At 38.8% G+C, this 18,591-nt stretch overlaps 2 protein-coding genes across 3 annotated transcripts; one reads left to right on the top strand and one right to left on the bottom strand.

Annotated features, from left to right (window-relative positions):
• Window positions 1-194: 194 nt before the first annotated feature.
• Window positions 195-1,664, bottom strand: LOC134180001 (sphingosine-1-phosphate phosphatase 2-like). The gene has a single exon (XM_062647053.1). The coding sequence runs from the start codon at window positions 1,551-1,553 to the stop codon at window positions 357-359; it is 1,197 nt and encodes a 398-aa protein (XP_062503037.1). The 5' UTR covers window positions 1,554-1,664; the 3' UTR covers window positions 195-356.
• A 71-nt stretch (window positions 1,665-1,735) lies between these two features.
• LOC134179920 (protein polybromo-1-like) lies at window positions 1,736-18,584 on the top strand. Of its 2 annotated transcripts, none has more exons than XM_062646943.1 (40): window positions 1,736-1,883; window positions 1,957-2,042; window positions 3,731-3,887; window positions 4,271-4,339; window positions 4,413-4,526; window positions 4,581-4,652; window positions 5,749-5,832; window positions 5,937-6,085; window positions 6,142-6,367; window positions 6,654-6,752; window positions 6,805-6,882; window positions 7,943-7,992; window positions 8,057-8,165; window positions 8,221-8,274; window positions 9,214-9,291; window positions 9,503-9,854; window positions 10,083-10,170; window positions 10,236-10,509; window positions 10,571-10,648; window positions 11,029-11,118; window positions 11,177-11,228; window positions 11,314-11,591; window positions 12,022-12,210; window positions 12,801-12,877; window positions 12,930-12,993; window positions 13,584-13,655; window positions 14,393-14,491; window positions 14,541-14,615; window positions 14,685-14,822; window positions 15,280-15,440; window positions 15,674-15,846; window positions 15,917-16,011; window positions 16,073-16,144; window positions 16,328-16,501; window positions 16,639-16,852; window positions 16,907-16,955; window positions 17,018-17,104; window positions 17,979-18,069; window positions 18,128-18,189; window positions 18,249-18,584. In XM_062646943.1, the coding sequence occupies exons 3-40, from the start codon at window positions 3,732-3,734 to the stop codon at window positions 18,457-18,459; spliced, it is 4,653 nt and encodes a 1,550-aa protein (XP_062502927.1). In that variant the 5' UTR covers window positions 1,736-1,883; window positions 1,957-2,042; window position 3,731; the 3' UTR covers window positions 18,460-18,584. The 2 variants fall into 2 exon arrangements, with proteins under 2 accessions (XP_062502927.1, XP_062502926.1); XM_062646942.1 differs by having other exon boundaries at window positions 11,995-12,210.
• The last annotated feature ends 7 nt before the right edge of the window (window positions 18,585-18,591 follow it).

Raw genomic sequence — 18,591 nt, 5'->3', positions numbered from 1 at the left:
TACAGATGCGTACAAGCGCTTTTTGTTGCCTAGGAGGAGTGTTGAAGTTAAAAGTTCTACATCAGAAGGCGCTTCCTGACAGGAAATGCCTACTGAAAGCTCACCATGTACTCCCATGTCTTTTCATGCAGCCCCCCCCAACTTGCAGTCACTCTTCCGCTACCCCGTTTTAGTACTGCAGACATCTTCTGGTCGTTTTGTCTTAGCTTGTTGTTACTGTATTGCTGTCATTGCCCTTGTCTAAATGCAAGTGTTTGCAATTGTTTCTTCTTGAACTCTACTGTTAATTAACTTAACACGACTCATTTTACACCAATAACATCAAGAAAATCAATAATTATTATGTATTTGTGTACTCAAAAGGCAGTCACAGTCAAGTCAATACCAAAATGATGTCCAAGAAATTGAAATACGATAGGAGCAGGAAAAAGCACAGCGAAGCCAACTGCTGAGTATGTCACAAGACGAACAGGAATCTCCAACCAAACTTGATGTTTCCAAAACACTGATGGATCGTTAGGCAAAATACGACTGAGAATCTTTAATGAAATAGTCTCAAATATCTCCCGAACAAGTACGAGCAGCAGACAACCAAGAATGAAACGAAGGATGCTTGCCACCACTATAGTCATTGATTCGATTTTAACTGGGAAGGGTGTATCTATATAAGGATCTGTAGTAATGTCATTGATGTACCAAGCACCAACACCAACTCCAATACCAACTCCAACAATCTTTGCTGTATCACCTCGAGCTGGACACCACACATGTTGCTTCCTTGGGTAAACTACCATAAGAAAAACTGCACCCAAAACAACAACAATTGGCGAAAGCGGATGAGTACATACAAACTCATCAAACGAGTCCATTAGCCAAGAACTCGTATAGAGAAGAGAGACTGCTATGAAACATCCAGCCAAAATGTCAAGAATAGTGTGAATACCCAAGTACAAGCGGCTGATACAAACCAAAGCACACCACACAGAAGCTATTACAAATGCAACATCTGATGGAAACTGGTAGCGATTGAGAGCCAGATACCACAGTCCATATGGAATACACGCAGCTACAATAGCGTGTGTAGACGGAAATCCATATTCATTGTCAAACCACGTTTCTAGACGTTTGACTGGCTTTGGAGGCCGAGGACGCTTGAAGATGTCTTTCATGGCCTGTCCCACATACATGGTCACGACCCACAACCATATGCAGCGGCGAATAAGCCAGAAGTCAACGTTCCAACAACAGAAAGGCAAGAAAGTGATGTAGAAGAGTTCACCTCCCAAACCAGAACAGAAACGAAACATCAGGTCAAAGACAAAGTATCCACTAACAGGTTGTGTCGCCTCTTCTTCTTCAGTGTGGTCAGACGTGTCGCATGTTTGTTGTCTGTGTCTCACTTTGCCATTTTTTGCAATGGGACCGTTACCGATTGAAGACACCTTCTTAGAAACATGACCTGCAAGCTCTTCCTTCGTGTATGGGACTCCACAAAGATATTGGAAACGAATAACATGCAGTGGACTGTTGAGAAACGACACAATCTGCCCCATATCCTCTCATCAACATCCGGACGCGCGGCAGTCTCTTTCAATGAGATCACTGTCTGCAATCACCAGCAGGTTCCTTGCACCCAAACCACGTATCTATTTGTTGTGTAACATACGGCCTACCAAACATAGAGCACGTGACACAGAAAGGCGCTTATCCGGGATATATCTTGGTATGGAGTATGAGTGTGGCTGCTGATGAGAATGATTGTGCAAAGTGTCGACTGTTGAGTGGAGCTGCTATTCTTTCGGCTGCAGTTTACGTGTTCAGAGATCGAAAGCGCTTTCCTGTCAATAGCCAGAACCGTTTCTTTTCACTTGTTGTGTCCTCATGTCAGTACAATCTAAATTAAATATATTAGAGTTTCATAATCACGACGTCTTGATGAGTTGATACAACATGTAGTGTTGCTGCTGTGTGGAACTGGCACACTTTTGATGCCAAGAAAGAAGACACCTGAAAGAGAGTTTGACGATTGGATTTGGGAAGAAGTAAGATTGTAGACAGACTAGTTGCTTTGCTTAGATGGTGTATAATAGTTCAATGTTTGAAAATATATGTATTGACAGACGGACGGACGGACAGACAGACAGACAGACAGACAGACAGACAGACAGATGTTCTTTATTTTGATTCAAACTGTAAAAGTGCAGTATCAAACACTAAAACCAGATTATGCAGTTTTGCAAGGCTTAACAGATGTAGCACTAAACAGACAGACAGACAGACGGATGGATATGCAAGCAACCAGATTGACTGAGGGATGGACTAGTTGCACTGGATGGCATAGAGTCTCATGTGGGTGGGCACTCAGTCAGATGAGCATGTAGAATACAGAGGGCATACCAGTGTAGCAGGAAATTGGGTATGCGGATATTAGGTTTGGCCGTACCTAGTATCCTAAGAATAACAAGTACGGCGTACCGAATATTCTGTACACCTGTGTGTTCAGCCCAGGAAATTGAGTCCACATCTATTACCTACCTGAAACTTGCCAGTTCGACTATCAACGAGTTGTTTCAATCAAAATTAGCAACCATGTAACTTGCTGGAACATAAACATATACTGGCTGCATGCTTCTGAGTGATATCGCTTGTTTTCTAGTTCATATCTTTGCACATGCTCAAAAAGTCGCATTTGAAAATGCTAACTGACGTCGCTAGCAGTTGCAGCTTTTCCGCGGAAGCTGAGGAGGAGCTTTATGTCTAAGTTTATAACTATTTGGCATATCTGATACAAATTTTTACAAATTTAATACAAATACCTGATGTACCAAATTTCCAAAATATTAAAATTTTTAGGTAGTATCAAATTCTCCGATACTGTATTCGCCCATAATAACAACCTGGGTGTATAGAAAAGAAACAATTTTTTCTGGGCGTATACTAGGGCATGGGTGTTATTTTGGTCCCAGGTGTATACATGGTCGCAAAATGCTTTCATTTGGCCTGTCATCTAAATACTTGAAGAAAGAAATATCACAAATGCTTGCAATTATCCATTTGCTAGATCAAAGTTACTGGTATCCGTACAGCATCAGCATACACGCAGAAACTAAACGCTGTCTGTATACACATGCAAACCAGAGTGGTCGGCCTGAAGCCGGTCAAGAGCATGTGGGCCGGTAATTACAACGAAGACACGAGTCTAGCGGTTAGCACTTTCATTCAACACTGACACTACCTCATCAAACGCACACAGACGAAGATGAATATTCTGCGGATCCATTTTGTTTTGTCTGCGCATGTGTATCCTGGGCTTATACTTGGGCTTGGGCGTATAGTTAGGCATGGGCGTTTTTTTCAGGCTGACAGTTCTGACAGTTCTGACCTGTTGCACATGGGCGTATATACGGGCATGGGCGTTATTACGGGCGAATACGGTATATTGAATATGTTTCAGATTTTTAGCATATCGGGTATTTGTATTAAATTAAACAATCTAAGATATTGGATATCTACATACCAGATTTCCTAATTAAGATATTTAGTACGGTCGTACCAGATTTCCTAGGATATTCAGTACGGCCGTACCAGATTTCCTGCTACTGACAGACCATAGACCGGACCGGATTTCCTAGAGCTGTACTTGTTCTCCTAGGAAATTTGGTACGGCTGTACCCAATATCCGGGCGTACCCAATCTGCTGTTACACCGGTAGTTAATCATGTCTTTGTAGAATGAATGAAGGCATAATAACGCGAAGAAAGAAGCGTACCCTCACTGGTGATAGGGAAGATTCTGCTGCTAAAAGGACGAGGACAGGGAATATTGAATGTTTGAATGAGGAAAAGGCAGGCACAGGATCAGAACCATTAACAAGGCAAAGGAAAAAGGTGCTTATCGTTGTGTCTTATTGGCTTACTTTTTTGCATATCTTCTGTTGTTGTTGTTTTACTCATACACTTGGCTTGATTTCTTGAGTAAAAATTAACTAACTGTATTTGTGTGACTGGCTCTGGCTGCATGATTTTATGATGTGGGAGTGGCATTATGCTTTGTAGTTTTCATGATTATGTTTGGTGTAATTTTGCTTCAAAATCTTCTAATATTTGTCGAATTCACATCCTAAAGACTCTGTGTTTACTGCACTTACGCTGCACTCTAGATGCTGTCATCACATCTCTGACTGACTACTTGTAATCTATAAGTTACAGTTTCTCTGTTCTAATGTAGGGACAGGTTGGATGTAAGTATTACTGATTAGTGTGTACATTAGGCGATGGAGGTTGTAACGAGAGATGACATCAAGGAAGCAACAACTTCTACAAGAAGACAAAGGAAACTGGTGCTATTGATTCCTAAATATGAAATGTTGATATTCATAATAAATTATTATGCATTGATTATTGAACATGCAGTTGTACACAACAATGGCTGAATTTCCTGTTGATGACAGTGATGTAATGGCATGTGCAAGTGGAGAGGTAGAAAGAAACGAGCAATCAGCAAGACAAAGAAGGACAAGAGTAACAGTGAGGACACCACAATCAAGTGGTTATTAATGATGCATTGTTGGTGTGCTGCAGGCAACGGAAACTGCAAGTGAAGACAATGAGGATCAACAAGCAGTTGATGAGAGATCAACAGGGAGAGACAAGGTATTTGCACTAAAACATGGCAAACAATTTTCATAACATGCGAGAGCAATGAATACAAGAATTTGGGATCTGGAGTGTGATCTGTTGAGAGATTGTGGAATGGCAATGTATGCAGTTATATGTTCAGTTATACGTTTGTTACTATAAGTAATTCAAATTATCAATTATTAATTATTAATTTCAAATTTATTATATTATATTATTATAGTATTATATTAGGCTGTGTTTCCACTAGCTGAACCTTAAACTAGTTTAGCTTAAATGCGTTTAAAACTAAACCCGTTCAAGAAAGTGACTGTTTCCACTAGGAACTTGCACATCTGGGACATGCAAAACAAACCGTGTAGGAATGCCTTATTTTGAAGTATTGAGCTGCTCTGTCGCTGAGTCAGGGCAACTGCTGGTTGTAAATGATGCAGCAGCTGCTAGTAGGAATTTGCATGACGATGACCAAGAACACCGTCTTCTCTCTCTTCGTAGCTGCTGATTTCTTTCCCTTAGTTAACAACCCTTATATCTTCCTATCCTAGCAAAATAGTTAATATCATCAAAATGGCGTTGTCAAGAAGCCATCTAAACAAGCGCGCTATTGTCACGTGACAGTTAAACCTAAACCACTTTGCTAACCCTACTTTGAAGTAGGTCTGAGAAAGCGGTTTAGGTTTAAATATAACTGGTTTAGTACAGGTGGAAACAGGTCAATTCTTAAAGCAGTTTGGCTTAAACCACTTGGTAAACCGGTTTAGCTGCTAGTGGAAACGCGCCCTTAGTATTTCAAATTACCATAGTAGTTTACACATTATGACAATTCTTCAGTTGTACAGGCTCATTGCTGTGATATAAACTAGTAACTGAAGCAATCAAGCTTTGTGTTTTTGAGACTTTGTGCAGCATAAACAATTTTTTTTCAAATTTTTTGGTCCAATATTCAAACGACGAATGTCCATGGATTAAAATGTTTTGAAAACAATTTCTGTTTATGTTGTGTGAAAGCTCAACTTTACATTTAACAAACTGTTGTTGTTTGACTTATGAAACAACTTGCTGATGTGGCTTTGGATGTTACAGTAGTTACTAGTACATTGACTTGAATTAGGTCAGCAGAATGGCAGAAGAGTCGGTTGCCATGGAAACTGAAGATTTGACAACTTTAGAACACCCAAAACGACAAAGAAGAAAGGTACTCACAATGTACTGTGTTAGTATAGTGTCTTTCCCTTACCAGATTTGGGTGTTTTCTTGATGTGTACAAGTTTTCTCGTTTGTTATTGCTTTGTCAATTAGACCATGAAAGGTCTTGAACTGGAGAGTATGCTGAGACGCAGTTCAACACAGAACTCTGTTTCTATGAATACTGATAATTATTCACCCTCTATTGAAAGTATAGACAAAGTGGAAGAAGCACCAACAAAGAGAAGGATATTGCAATCACAGTAATGCTTGGCTACTACTTTGTAATTTCTGTTTGTATACGAGCGATTGTGAGCAGGTGGTCTCATACATCAAGTGACAGTATTGCTATAGAGGAAGAAAGGGATGATTCTGTTAATACAGATTTGTGGCGAGTGTTCCAGTGTGTTATGGAATGCCAAACTCGAGATGGCAGATTAGTCAGTGAGCCTTTTCTCAAGCTTCCAAGTAGAAAGGAGTATCCAGATTATTATGAGGTTATCACTACTCCTCTTAGTCTCAACAAGATCAAAGAGAGAATCAAGGTATTAGGATGGCAAAATTATTGTAATGAAAGAAACAATTGTACTCTCTTTTGCTGGTGTTTGTGTGGCTATTTGTCTGTCTTTTGTCTGTCGTGACGGCTAACTAGTTGGATGGATGATCAGTAGTATACAATGTTTTGATGACATGGTAACCAGTATGTTTACATTGCAAGTACTGTACCATTGCATGTTACATAGTGTTCATTTAGATTCTATAGCATAGTAGTTTGCATGACGTATAGAATGGTTATTTGTTTCTGTTGTAGAATCTGTTGGTTTTATCTAGAGTGGATATTATGAGACGGCTACCAATCTCTGTGATGATCTTGGTCTTGTTTTCACGAATGCTCACACGTACAACGAGCCAAACTCTCAAATCTATAGGGTGAGCTACTTTAACTTGCAACTACAAAGTGTAGGCAGTTTTTTTTGTGCAGGACGCCACAAAGTTGATGCAAGTTGTGAAGAAGAAAAATCTTGAATTATGTGGAGATGAAGAGAAACTGCCAGCCAGTGTAAGTCATAACATAAGCAAGAAAAAGTGTTCTTGTAGAAAGAGTAAAGCTGCTGGTTATGATTATGTGCATATGTGGCTTGATAGCCTCGTCATACAGCATACCTACGCAAACTTTAAAAAAAAACGGTTATTTTTCAAGTTGAGCCTAACCAATACTTTGGAGTGAGAAACTGATTACACATGCAATACATCAAAGTCTGGCATTTATTTGCACACCAAGACAATTACCTGTCTGTGTGATGTCTAGTGTGCAGTCTGACTCGATCTTTGTTTCATGCTCAATGAAAATGACGGTTTTGACTTAGTTTTTTCATCTTTTTTTTTGAAATAGCAAGATGAAACGTGCTGTATTTTTGTAACTGACGTTTGTTACGTGTGTACCATGCAGTTAGTGTGCCCAAGCTGAGCTAAGGTTGATGTCCAGTTGTGCAATCTAAAGACTCAGGAAAGCTACAGTAATGTGTGATGTAGATTGAAACAACACTGAAAACGGAATACTATTTGTACAGTGTGTATGCTTCATATTTCTGGAAATCTACGTTGTATTGTAAGAGTGGAAAATAAGCTTTAGCTGAAGCTTCCTTCTGTGTAATTCCTGTAAGTAAGAGCATTATTGCTTACTTTGATGGTCGTGCTGTAATGCATACGTAGTCTACCGCAAGGACATGTATGCTCAGTCTGCTATGCAAGTACAATTGCTGTTTACTGAGCTGTTTTTGGACATCCCATGCAATATCTAGAAGCACATAGTGCAAGATGACCATCAAACAAGAAAGAAGGTTTTGAGCTGCACACGTGCACATAATCATGACCAAACTGCTTGAATTAAAACATTCAAAGTTTGCTACATATGTCATCTTAGCAAATTTTGCCTGTTTTTATCTGTTTTATGATGCTATCATCTTGTCAAGTGTTCACTGTTGAGTTGATTATATGTAATTGAAGCTTTATGTTTCTCAGCAAGGGAGAGACAGACAGTTAAACTAGCATGACGGATTACAGACAGTTAAACTAGCATGACGGATTAATTACAAGTAGAACAGTGTTGTATGTTACAGGTTTCAATGTCTGAAGAACAACCAAGTGATGCTACCTGTTATTTTCTTGGGTCTCTTACTTCAGCTGTTCACTTGTGAAAGCTCTTCTATTGCCATTTTGTGTGTCTGGTATAGTGTTGGCCAGTCTCAAGATACTGACACCTCTGAAGTAGAAGAAGAAAGTGCAGAACAGTCGCTGACGAAGTGTCTTACGTCTCTCTACAAGACTGTTTTAGAACACAGAGTAAGATTCTTTGGTTTGTAGCAGTCATACTCATGAAATAAGATGTTTTTTGTAGGACTCTAATGATCGACAGCTATGTGAGCTGTTTTTGTCGCTTCCATCTTCTGAGGTGAGTTGTATGAAGAGCTAGATATTATGGAACTGTATGTTAGGTGTGGTCTACACTACACAATAGAGCAACATCATTTCAGCAATGAACCATATCAGAGATGGGACTTAGTGAATAGCGTAGTGTGTGTGTGTGTGTGTGTGTGTGTGTGTGTGTGTGTGTGTGTGTGTGTGTGTGTGTGTGTGTCACATTGATTTTTGGAATCACAGGCGAAGCTATAAACGAGCTTGGTCGTGTTAACCACTCACTCCACTGTATGTGTGTGCTTAGAGTGTGTCATGCTTTTGGTGTAGTCAAAATGGTTCGATCACAGAACGGTATTCGCGTTTGGTTGTATGTAGCGACCACAGGCAATGAGCTGACATCCAATCACAAACTGCCAATATTAATTAAAGATATACAGTCTACTGTAGGTCGAGTTACAATAACCGGGTCTTGTCAGAAAAATCTGCAATGACCAATGTGTAATCAATTGTTTTTCTGAATTACAATAATAATATGGCAATGTGATGTTGCATAACCAGGAGCACTATCTGCAGTATGTCCTGTATGTGTTGAATCTTACTTTTGATGTTACAAACTACTTTAGTTGTGTTATGGAATTTGTGTTCACATGAAACGACAGTCGCTTTGTATAGTTTAGATAGATTTTACAAGTAGAGGGCTTGGAAGCAAAGCAGTGGTATCTACTTTTGTAATACTTTCAAAGTTAGCAAGAAGTTCATTGTTTTTTCAGAGAGCTGTGGAAGCGAGGGTGTAGCCACAGCTTCAGTTACTAGTATGGTAATTTATTGATGGTTGCTTTGGTTGTTTGCTATTTGCACACAACATGAATCAATGGATATAGACGTGTAATCAGTTGGCTAACAGATACAGTAAATATTCTTTAGTTTTCTTTACATTTTGTATTTGTCTCGTGATTGCCATTTGTTTCATCAGGAGTACCCAGATTACTTTGAAATGATTAAACAACCTATTGACATGTCTATGATCAAAGACAAGATAGAAAGAGAACAGGTCAGAAGAACAAGAGACTCATTAATTATTAGAGATTTCTAATACATTAAAAACTTTATGTAATACATTAAAAACTTTATGTGGAGAGGTAGTTCATGTCTCTTACTAACTCATTGGACTAGCAGTGACATTGATGAGTTGTCTTCTATGTACATGAATTTGAATTTGTAGTCCATACACTGTACAGTATTATTGTAAACAATTTTTGTAGTATGCCACTGAGGCTCATTGTGTGGCTGACTTTGAGTTGATGTTTTCCAATGCTCGAGTGTACAATGAAGAAGGCAGTCTGGTGTATGAGGATGCCATCATTCTTACTAGACTGGTCAAACAATGGCTGAAAAGCAGACAAAGATCAGATCAGACAGACAGTAGCACAAACCAAGATGAACTACTTCATGAAGGAACTATTCGCCGATTTTGTCTTGGAGATGTTCACTACATGCTGGCCAGCGAAGTGAGTATGTATCTTGGTATGATGGGAGGAGAACTTCAAAAACATTATCCCAACATTTCAAAGAAACTTGCTTCTTATGAAGAAAAGAGGCACTTGGCAGCACAAGGTGAAGTGGAACATGTTTTGTGTAATCAAGTTGATAAGTGTGGAGACTTTATGACATATAGAGTCTAAGACAACTTGTTGGCTTGTCTGTTCACATTTAGCCAAACAGTAACTAGGAAACATTTTGATAAGCAACTGACTTAAGCATGTATTGTGTGACCATTTTTATGTTATGTGAGATGTTGTGGTCCAAGCTGTCTGACTATAACAGAATTATTAATAAATTTAGGTTTTAGTTTACGTCCGGGTCAAGTCAGTCTCTTACTGGCTGATGACGTAGAACAGATAATAATGCAAGAAGAGGCGAGAAAGCAGATGTAATGTTACAAGAATGAAATGATGGAAATACAGTAATTTCATGTAATTTGTTAACGTCTCACAGATTAAGTGCCGATCATGATGTTGAGGTCCCTACTGTTTCTGAGAACGTCTCATGGCACTTGCGTTTCTTACCAGAACAGCTGCTTCTCCATCTGGCCTTTCCATCTCAACAAATTGTTTCTGCAACTTCTGTGGACTCCATGAACAAAGAGAGAGTTAAACTATCGAATGTCACTCTTCAGAAACTATACTGTCTTGTAGAGACTTTAAAAGCTTGTCACGACAGAAATGGCAGACAAGTAGCTGCTTTGTTTATTGAGTTGCCATCAAGACATGTGAGCAGCATGCTATGGGGGCAAAGTTAATGTGGTTAACGTGTCGGTATGACTTTTTTAGGAATATCCTGATTATTACCAGGTTATCAGAAAACCTATTGATATCAAGAGAATAGAAGGCAGAATCAGATGTCAACAGGTGGGTTTACTCAAGCATTGACAGCATTGAACACACACACACACACACACACACACACACACACACACACACACACACACACACACACACACACACACACACACACACACACACACACTTTTTTCAGACAAGAATGCATGAAAACGGTACTTATGAGGCTGCAGAGTTGCTGTTGCAGCAGAAGCTGGTTCTGCAAGAGAATGGGTTTTTTGCACGTTAGTGTTTCCTTTGAGCTGTTCTGAATGCAGCTATTAGTTGGCTTTGGGTAGTATAGGCAGTTACATATCCATGTACACTTTTTATGACTCAATTTTCATGTAATGCGTTATGCAGGTTGGTTGTGGCATTTTTGTGAATTTGATTTTTTGTTGTTTTTACAGTATTGTACAATGGATGATCTGTTCAGTGATATCTTGCTGATGTGTGACAATGCTTGCAGATACAATGAACTGGGGTCTGAAGTGTTCATAGTGAGCTAATGATAGGAAGACGGTTGTTAGTGATGTTTCATTGCTTTGTATACTTCAGGACTCACAGACTTTACTGCAGTTGGCATTTAGGACGAGAGCTGAGCTGACAGGTAATTTCATGTGCTTTACTTTCGTTTAGTTGTGGTTTTCTGCCCTCTGTCGGTTGTTTTAGTTATTGGTATTTGGTTTGTGTAGGTGCCAGTCGTCTGGATATCTATCCTAGGGTTGCCGATGAGCTTCAACGTCTTATTCGTTCTCTTCTTTTGTCAGTAACTCGTTTTAAATCAGATACTGGCAGGAGACTTGCTGATTCTCTTATTCCATGTTGTGGTGATCCTTCTTCTGTGGTGTGGAGCTTGGAAGATATTATCTGGACAGCAGAACGTGATGGTTATCGCTTATTAGACGAGTTTCAGGGAGATTTGTTGGCAATATTGACAAGCACTCGGAATAAGTATATGATTGACTCAGAGGTATAAGTAAACAACAATTTCAATAATTATTAGAATGGCTGAATGTTTAGGTCTTGTTGTCTTGCTAACTCTGAATGTTGACTGCTTGTTACAGTATATTGTTTATTATATATTCCATTGCACTAGAACTTAGTACAGTACCCAGTTTGGGTGAAAGACAAAAACATACATGTACACACAAAGAAACTACGCAAAACACAGATAATGACTTAAATATTTGTCTTTGTGGTAATTCAATTAATGAAGTGACAAAAAAGCTATCATGTATGGAAAAAGAAATATGATATGTATTTAGTGTATAATGAACAAAACAGATGGAATGACAGAGACGGGTTGGAGATTTTATTAAGTATAAGATTGTGTTATGTATGATGTGTGGGTGACATTTGTGCTGGCTTCTTAGGCTTATGAGGATGCTGTTGTGCTGCAGCGTGTTTATATGTCTGAAAGAGATCGCTTGTGTGGTGGTGTGCTGAAATGGTCATCACCAGCACTGAATTATCAACTTGTGCAGTTTGAGAAAGAATTGACGGATGAGAGACAGAAAAAATTGGAAGAAAGCAGAATTAGTGAGGAAGCAACAAAACAACAGAAGACAGAAGAGGATACACAAGCTGAGGTCGGTTGCTATTAGTGTGTTTATTTTTTGAGATTTACTAGGCAACAGGACATGAGGATGATTGTATTGCGAGCTATAGTAAGATTATGTGTGAATTGTATGTGAAAGACGTGTGTGTGTGTGTGTGTGTGTGTGTGTGTGTGTGTGTGTGTGTGCGTGTGCATGTGTGCATGCGTGTGTGCATGCGTGTGTGCATGCTTGTGTGCGTGCGTGTGTGTGTGTTGTGTGTGTGTGTGTGTTGTGTGTGTGTGTGTGTGTGTGTGTGTGTGTGTGTGTGTGTGTGTGTGTGTGTGTGTGTGTGTGTGTGTGTGTGTTTTGCAGTCTTTTTAAGTATGAAATGAATATTTGCAACGTTTGGTTTGACAGTGTTGCTCACTGTGAGGTAGGAAGTGAGTGATTGTGCTGCTTTTGATTTGGAGAGTTTAACAACAAGAAATTCTTGGTGCTGCATTTAGGTTTTTTTGTTTGTGTCATTTTTGTTGTGGACCAGTGGAGAGTGTTGTTTACGATTTAGAAGGCAGTTGTGTTATTTAGGTTGAGACATTCTAGTTATTTTAGCAGTTGTATTAAGTTGTGTGTTTTCTTTTTAGGCTGTTGTCATTCAGTCATTGACAGACTGCTGTGTTGATGGTGTTACTTGCCATGTTGGGGACACTGTCTTAGTCACGTAATGTTGATATTTTTGTAGATGCGTTTAGTTGTTTATTGAAGTGTTATAGGTTGGATGGTCAGGATATGGAATTGCTGTTTTATATTCAGAAAATTTGGAGAGATGACCATTTGGTAAGGGAATCTAAGTAGATCTAAAATTTAGTTGACTGATAATTTTACATTTTGTCACTTCTTAACTGTTTTTGAAGGTGATTTAATGACACTTTATCTTCTGGTGTTGTCTGTATGGTTTGCTAGTAGTAGATACTTGTCAGTTGCTTGATACAAATAGGTACTTCAACTAGACTTTGTGTATGTTTCAGAGGAGAAAATCTAATTTTGGAGAGACAGTTAGTAAAGCAAGAACAATACGTATTTGGTTTTTGACAGATATTTAATATTAAATGTTTGTATATGACAGTAAATATGAGTCTGGAGCTGAAGTGACTTTCTGAACGTTGAATCATGAAAATGTTATTTGCCTTTCAATTACTAAGTACAATTAAGTTAATTTACCCACCATGTCTTTTGACTTAGTAAGCTAGTTCAGATTAGGTAGAATGAGAAAGTGGAGCAGGTAAGGTCAATGAAATAATTCTTTCTACTGGAATTAGGAGAAAGGTTTTTGCTCTATGTTTATATTTTGTTTGGTGAAATGTTGTTAAAGGTGACATACCATGTATGTAGTTTGCTTGTTTCTTAGTGACTGTGTTTGTGTTTAGTCTTTTGAGGGACATCGTTTCTATTTTCCTCATGAAATAGTTTTGCAAGCAGAGAGGAACTTTCTAGACAGAGTAAGTATTATCACACATGTTACCTCCGACAGGAGGTTATGTTTTTATTGGCATAGACGGTATGTGTACATGCTAAGGTGAAAGGAAATGCCTTTCAAGTTGTTGACATGGAAACAATTATTAGTGACATTATGAGGTAACTGAGCTACCTTGGCAGAGGTTTGTACTCTTGGAGTGCTGTCTAGTTTAAGTTATGATCTATACAATACACGTAAACTCCTGGCTTTCTGGCATGTTTCACACTGACTAGATTGATCTTGTGGGAAACTTTGCTTGGTGTATTCTGGCTTGAAAAATTTGTATCGTGTGAATGTGAGACAAAAGGTGCAACAAATGATAGTTACCAAGTGTGATAGAGGTTTACATACAAAATACAGGTTTTGTGTACAGCAGTGATATGCATATGGGTGACCCATATGCATGTTAATTGCTGTGTGTGAGTTGAACAACTAAATGTTATACACAGCAACAGATGAATTAGTAGCTATGTGTCAGTGTGTAGTTGAGTGAAATTTTGATGCAAACAGAAAGTACCATGTTGCTTAACAGTGTGTAATTTGCTTTATTGCTGTCAAATTCAGTCTGGGCTGGAATCAGTGACTTGAGTATATAATTTGAGATATGTCTGGAACTGTTAGTAAAATGTCATCTGCAAAGCAACATTTCTGTAGTTCACATTCTGTTGCATTGGGAATTTAAGCACATGTCAGCTGTGTAAATGTGATGTATTGAATTAGGAAGTGTTACTGAGTCATGAAAGTGAGTCTGTGAGTGTCAGAACTGTTCAGAAGATTTGTGTGATGACAGACAAGCAATATCTCACACATCAGCCAAAGGTGACAAGTTTCAATAAGTAAGGTAAAACCGGTTTAATATGCTTTTTAGGACTTTCCTTCTTCTTTGGTCTACTTTTGTGAGTCAACATACAGTAAGCTAACATATACAATACGAGCATTCAAGGTATTGCTGTTATGGTGCAGAGAAAACAGACATTAAATCAGTAAAGAATTCTTGGTGGTTATGTGTTAGGCATGGCCATCTGAGTTGCCACCTTCAGTTGTTTTGGAAGAAAGACCATCTCCTTTTTTCTGTGAGAGGAGAGCTGTCAGCCATACAACCGATCCTTCAAACCCAAGAAAGGCTCGTACATGTGGAAGAGTATTGAATGTGAGTGTTCATTTTAGACTTGTTTTATTGAATACATTTCATTTCAATTAACTAAACTTAGTACTGAAAAGAAATTAAGTTTCTTGTTTACATCGTAAGACATTTGTAGGGGAAAGATCTTCATAGTTATGCCATCTCATTTTTGAAGATCTTCGTTGTTGTTAACCTTTTTCTCGATGAGAAATTAGTGCACAATTTTATATGCTATGACGTTTTGCTAGAGCTGGTATGCATGATGTGATCCATTCATTGGTGATGCTGTTGCTATAAAAGACAAGTAAAGTTATTTACGAGGAAACAGTTTGCATCAGCTGGAACAACATCAAAGATTTCTCTTACTTCTTGTATGAAGCAATAAATACACCATGTATGACAGCAAGGTTTTTAACAGCAGGACACTTTAAATGGTAAACACGTTTGGAACAAACTGATGATTCTATTTGTGTCTGTTGTGTAGAATGTTGTACATAGTGATGTTGGAGGTGATGATGGGCAAGTCTACTATGAACAGTTTTATGTAAACAACATGTCTTACAAGACAGGCGACTGTGTGTATGTCAACACTGACAAGCATCATCCATTTGTAGCGAGAATTGACAAAATATGGACAGACACTAAGTGAGTGAGCAAACAGAGTAAACCTGGACACTAGATGCTATTATGTAAGGGTATGTATCGCAGGTTGAGCTATTGAGTCCAACTGTGTAGTTGGTCTTTGCATGTAATCATATTCATAGCTAATGGTTTAATGGCAGGTTGTAGTTTGTAATTTAATTTGGTAAACTTGTATTGGTTTTTGCTCTGTCTTCTCGCAACTGTGTATGTTAAGTTTATTTCTACCTTTTTGATAGTGGCGACCCTTGGTTTCGTGGTCCATGGTTTGTCCATCCTTTTGAAACAGACCATCTTCCCTCTCGAACATTCTTTATTCACGAACTTTTGTTGAGCTCTGTACATGATACAAATCCTCTTCACAGTGTCGTAGGAAGATGTGCTGTGCTTGTACTGAAAGATTACATCAACTGTAAGAGATGTGGTGGCAACATTAGATGTGGTGATAACACTAGTTTTAATTAATTTTTTGAATATTGCAGGTCGTCCTGTGGGTGTGGCTGAGAGAGACGTGTATGTTTGTGAAGCAAGATACAACGAAGCTGACAAACAAATCAGGAAGCTGAAAGGATTGAAAGTAGTTGACTTTTTAGTTTTATGACAGTCCATCATGTGTATGTCTCTGTTGTGCGGTTTAGAAATTTGGGCACTCAATTCAAGTTGCTGCTGATGAGTTTTACTACTTTGATGAAGATATCCTTCCACTAAGGGTATTGAAGCATAATGTGTTGTGCACAAGGCAACTGAGAGAAGCTAGTGAATTGATAGGATGAGATGTGGACAATTTTGTGATTGACACATTTGTTGTGTTTCTGTTGCCTGATCTAATGTTGTACATGTATGAATAGTTTCCAAACAGCTTATTTAGTTCATTTGTTGTCTGTGTGATCCAGATTCCTTCTCCATTTCTGTTTCGAGATCTTCAGACTTTGTTTGGTCTTCCTGCACAATCTCAGCCGTCTGCTATCACTGGTTTTGTTCACTTTGCAAATGAAATGTTACCAGTCTTTAGGCAGACTCAGCCATCTTTATCATTTCCAGAGTTACTGCAGCGAACAGCACAGCAGGTGAGACAAACAAGGTAGAGAGGCTGTACGTATTACTTGTGAGTATGTATATCCCCACAAGTTAAGACTTGAAGACAACGATTTATAGATTGTGCTGTATATGAGCTAGTTTTGTAGTAAGATGTTTGTACTTGTAGTGGGATGGTCTCGATGACGTTGTGAAACACAATTACAATGAAAAAAGTTCTTACATGATGGAAGCTGTTGAATTAGAGGAGACTGATGAGTCAGACAATGATGAGTTTGAGTGTCAGTGGGCTGGATGTCACAAAAGCTTTTATGAGCCAGCAGACTTTGTAGCTCACATCCTTTCTACTGCGACAGACAGTCATGTTATTTTGGCAAAGACAGGTTTCCTTTTGTTAGATGCATACACTGCTTATTTTAATTGTTAACATTTGGCAGGATCATCTGATTATCCATGTCTGTGGGATGGATGTTTTAGAGTCAAAAGGTCAAACAGTTGGTCCTTTAACATGTGTGCATATAGAGAGTGTATTCAATTGTGCATACCAGGCCATTTAATCAGCTTTCTAAGATTGTAAGACATATCAGAGATGTTCATTTAAAGTCTATGGACTTACCGGAAAGCTTACTTATGAGGTACATATTATGAACGTGCAGATGAGTTTATGTGTCTACTTACTACATGTCAAGGAATTAATGAATGAGGTGTGTGTTTATTTGTTTGTGTTGGTTTGTTTGTGTGTGTGCATTTGTTTATTTGTGTGTGAGTGTGTGTGTGTGTGTGTGTGTGTGTGTGTGTGTGTGTGTGTGTGTGCTGTGGCTCAATTGGTTAGAGAGTGCGTTTGGAGAATGGAAACATCCGGGACCTTGCAGGGTTGCAAGTTCAAGTCACAGTGATGGCGAGCTATGGCATAATTTCCTTGGGCAAGAAACTAACACACAATTGCCTCTCTCGACTCAGGAGTATATATGAGTACCTGTTCATTGACTGGGGTGGCAAAGGCCTCCGACTGCGACAAAGTCCATCAGTCACTGGGGACCAGGTGGGACTTTGAGTGCCTGCCAGGAAGTACAGTACCTGGTCAGGCTCCAGGAGATTGCTTAACACGGCCCATAGCTCCTTTTTAGTGCTACCGTTTAACGGCAGCTTCTTATCCAGTTGCCATTTTGCCAGTATGTGTGTGTGTGTGTGTGTGTGTGTGTGTGTGTGTGTGTGTGTGTGTGTGTGTGTGTGTGTGTGTGTGTGTGTGTGTGTGTGTACGAGCGCGCCATGCACTTGCAGATAAGGATTTTCATGCTTAACTGAAATATAAAAAATATCATTATTGCATGTAATTGATCACAATGACATCATTGTGACATTTGCAATGAAATTACTGCTCTATTTGCTAACTTGTCTGTTTGTTGTTGGTCAGCAATCTTGGTTATTGTTGTATGATTTTGTATTAGGGATGATTGATACATAGTGTTAGGGTTTTTTAGTAAATGATGGTGATAAATTGTGTCTTAGTGAGCTATACTCATCTTCTGGAAGTCACATTGTCAGTCAGTCAACAGGTACAGCATCAACAGCAAGTCAATCTGCTTTGTCTGACAATGGAGTAAGTTTTGTGTCTGGCTTTAGCTATTGCTCATGTTTGTTTGTGTCTTTCTTTGTAGCCTGTGGGGAGGTTTGTCACTCCTCCTCAACAACAAATTCAACACTCCAATGTTTATCTTAAGTAGATTGAGTGCTTGTACATACATTTGTTTACTGTAATAATTTATATTGTGTTGTTAGGTATGTAGAACAGCTACGAACTGGCAGACAAAAGTCTTCAATGAATGTTTGTAGAAGAGAAGTGGAACCTATTCTGCCAGATAAACAATTGGAACTTCAATTTCTTGGTGCGGGAAGAGGGTCCCATAGCTCAGTGATTGATGCTGTTTGGGCACTTCGAGATGCCATGATGCTAGATACTCTCAAACTCTCAAACCAGTTGAATGCCTAGAGAAGCTTCAACTACTACAGAATATGTTGCACCTGGTAGATAAAGTCTGTTTTGTTGATATAGTGAACAATATCTAGCAATGATTTGATTGAATGTTGAGTCAAATTCAAAACAACCGAGCATATGTACTGT

Source organism: Corticium candelabrum, chromosome 5 (assembly GCF_963422355.1).
Source record: "Corticium candelabrum chromosome 5, ooCorCand1.1, whole genome shotgun sequence".
Lineage (NCBI taxonomy): Eukaryota > Metazoa > Porifera > Homoscleromorpha > Homosclerophorida > Plakinidae > Corticium > Corticium candelabrum.
The sequence above is the reverse complement of the archived record's forward strand: the minus strand, read 5'-3'. Positions and strand labels throughout refer to the sequence as shown.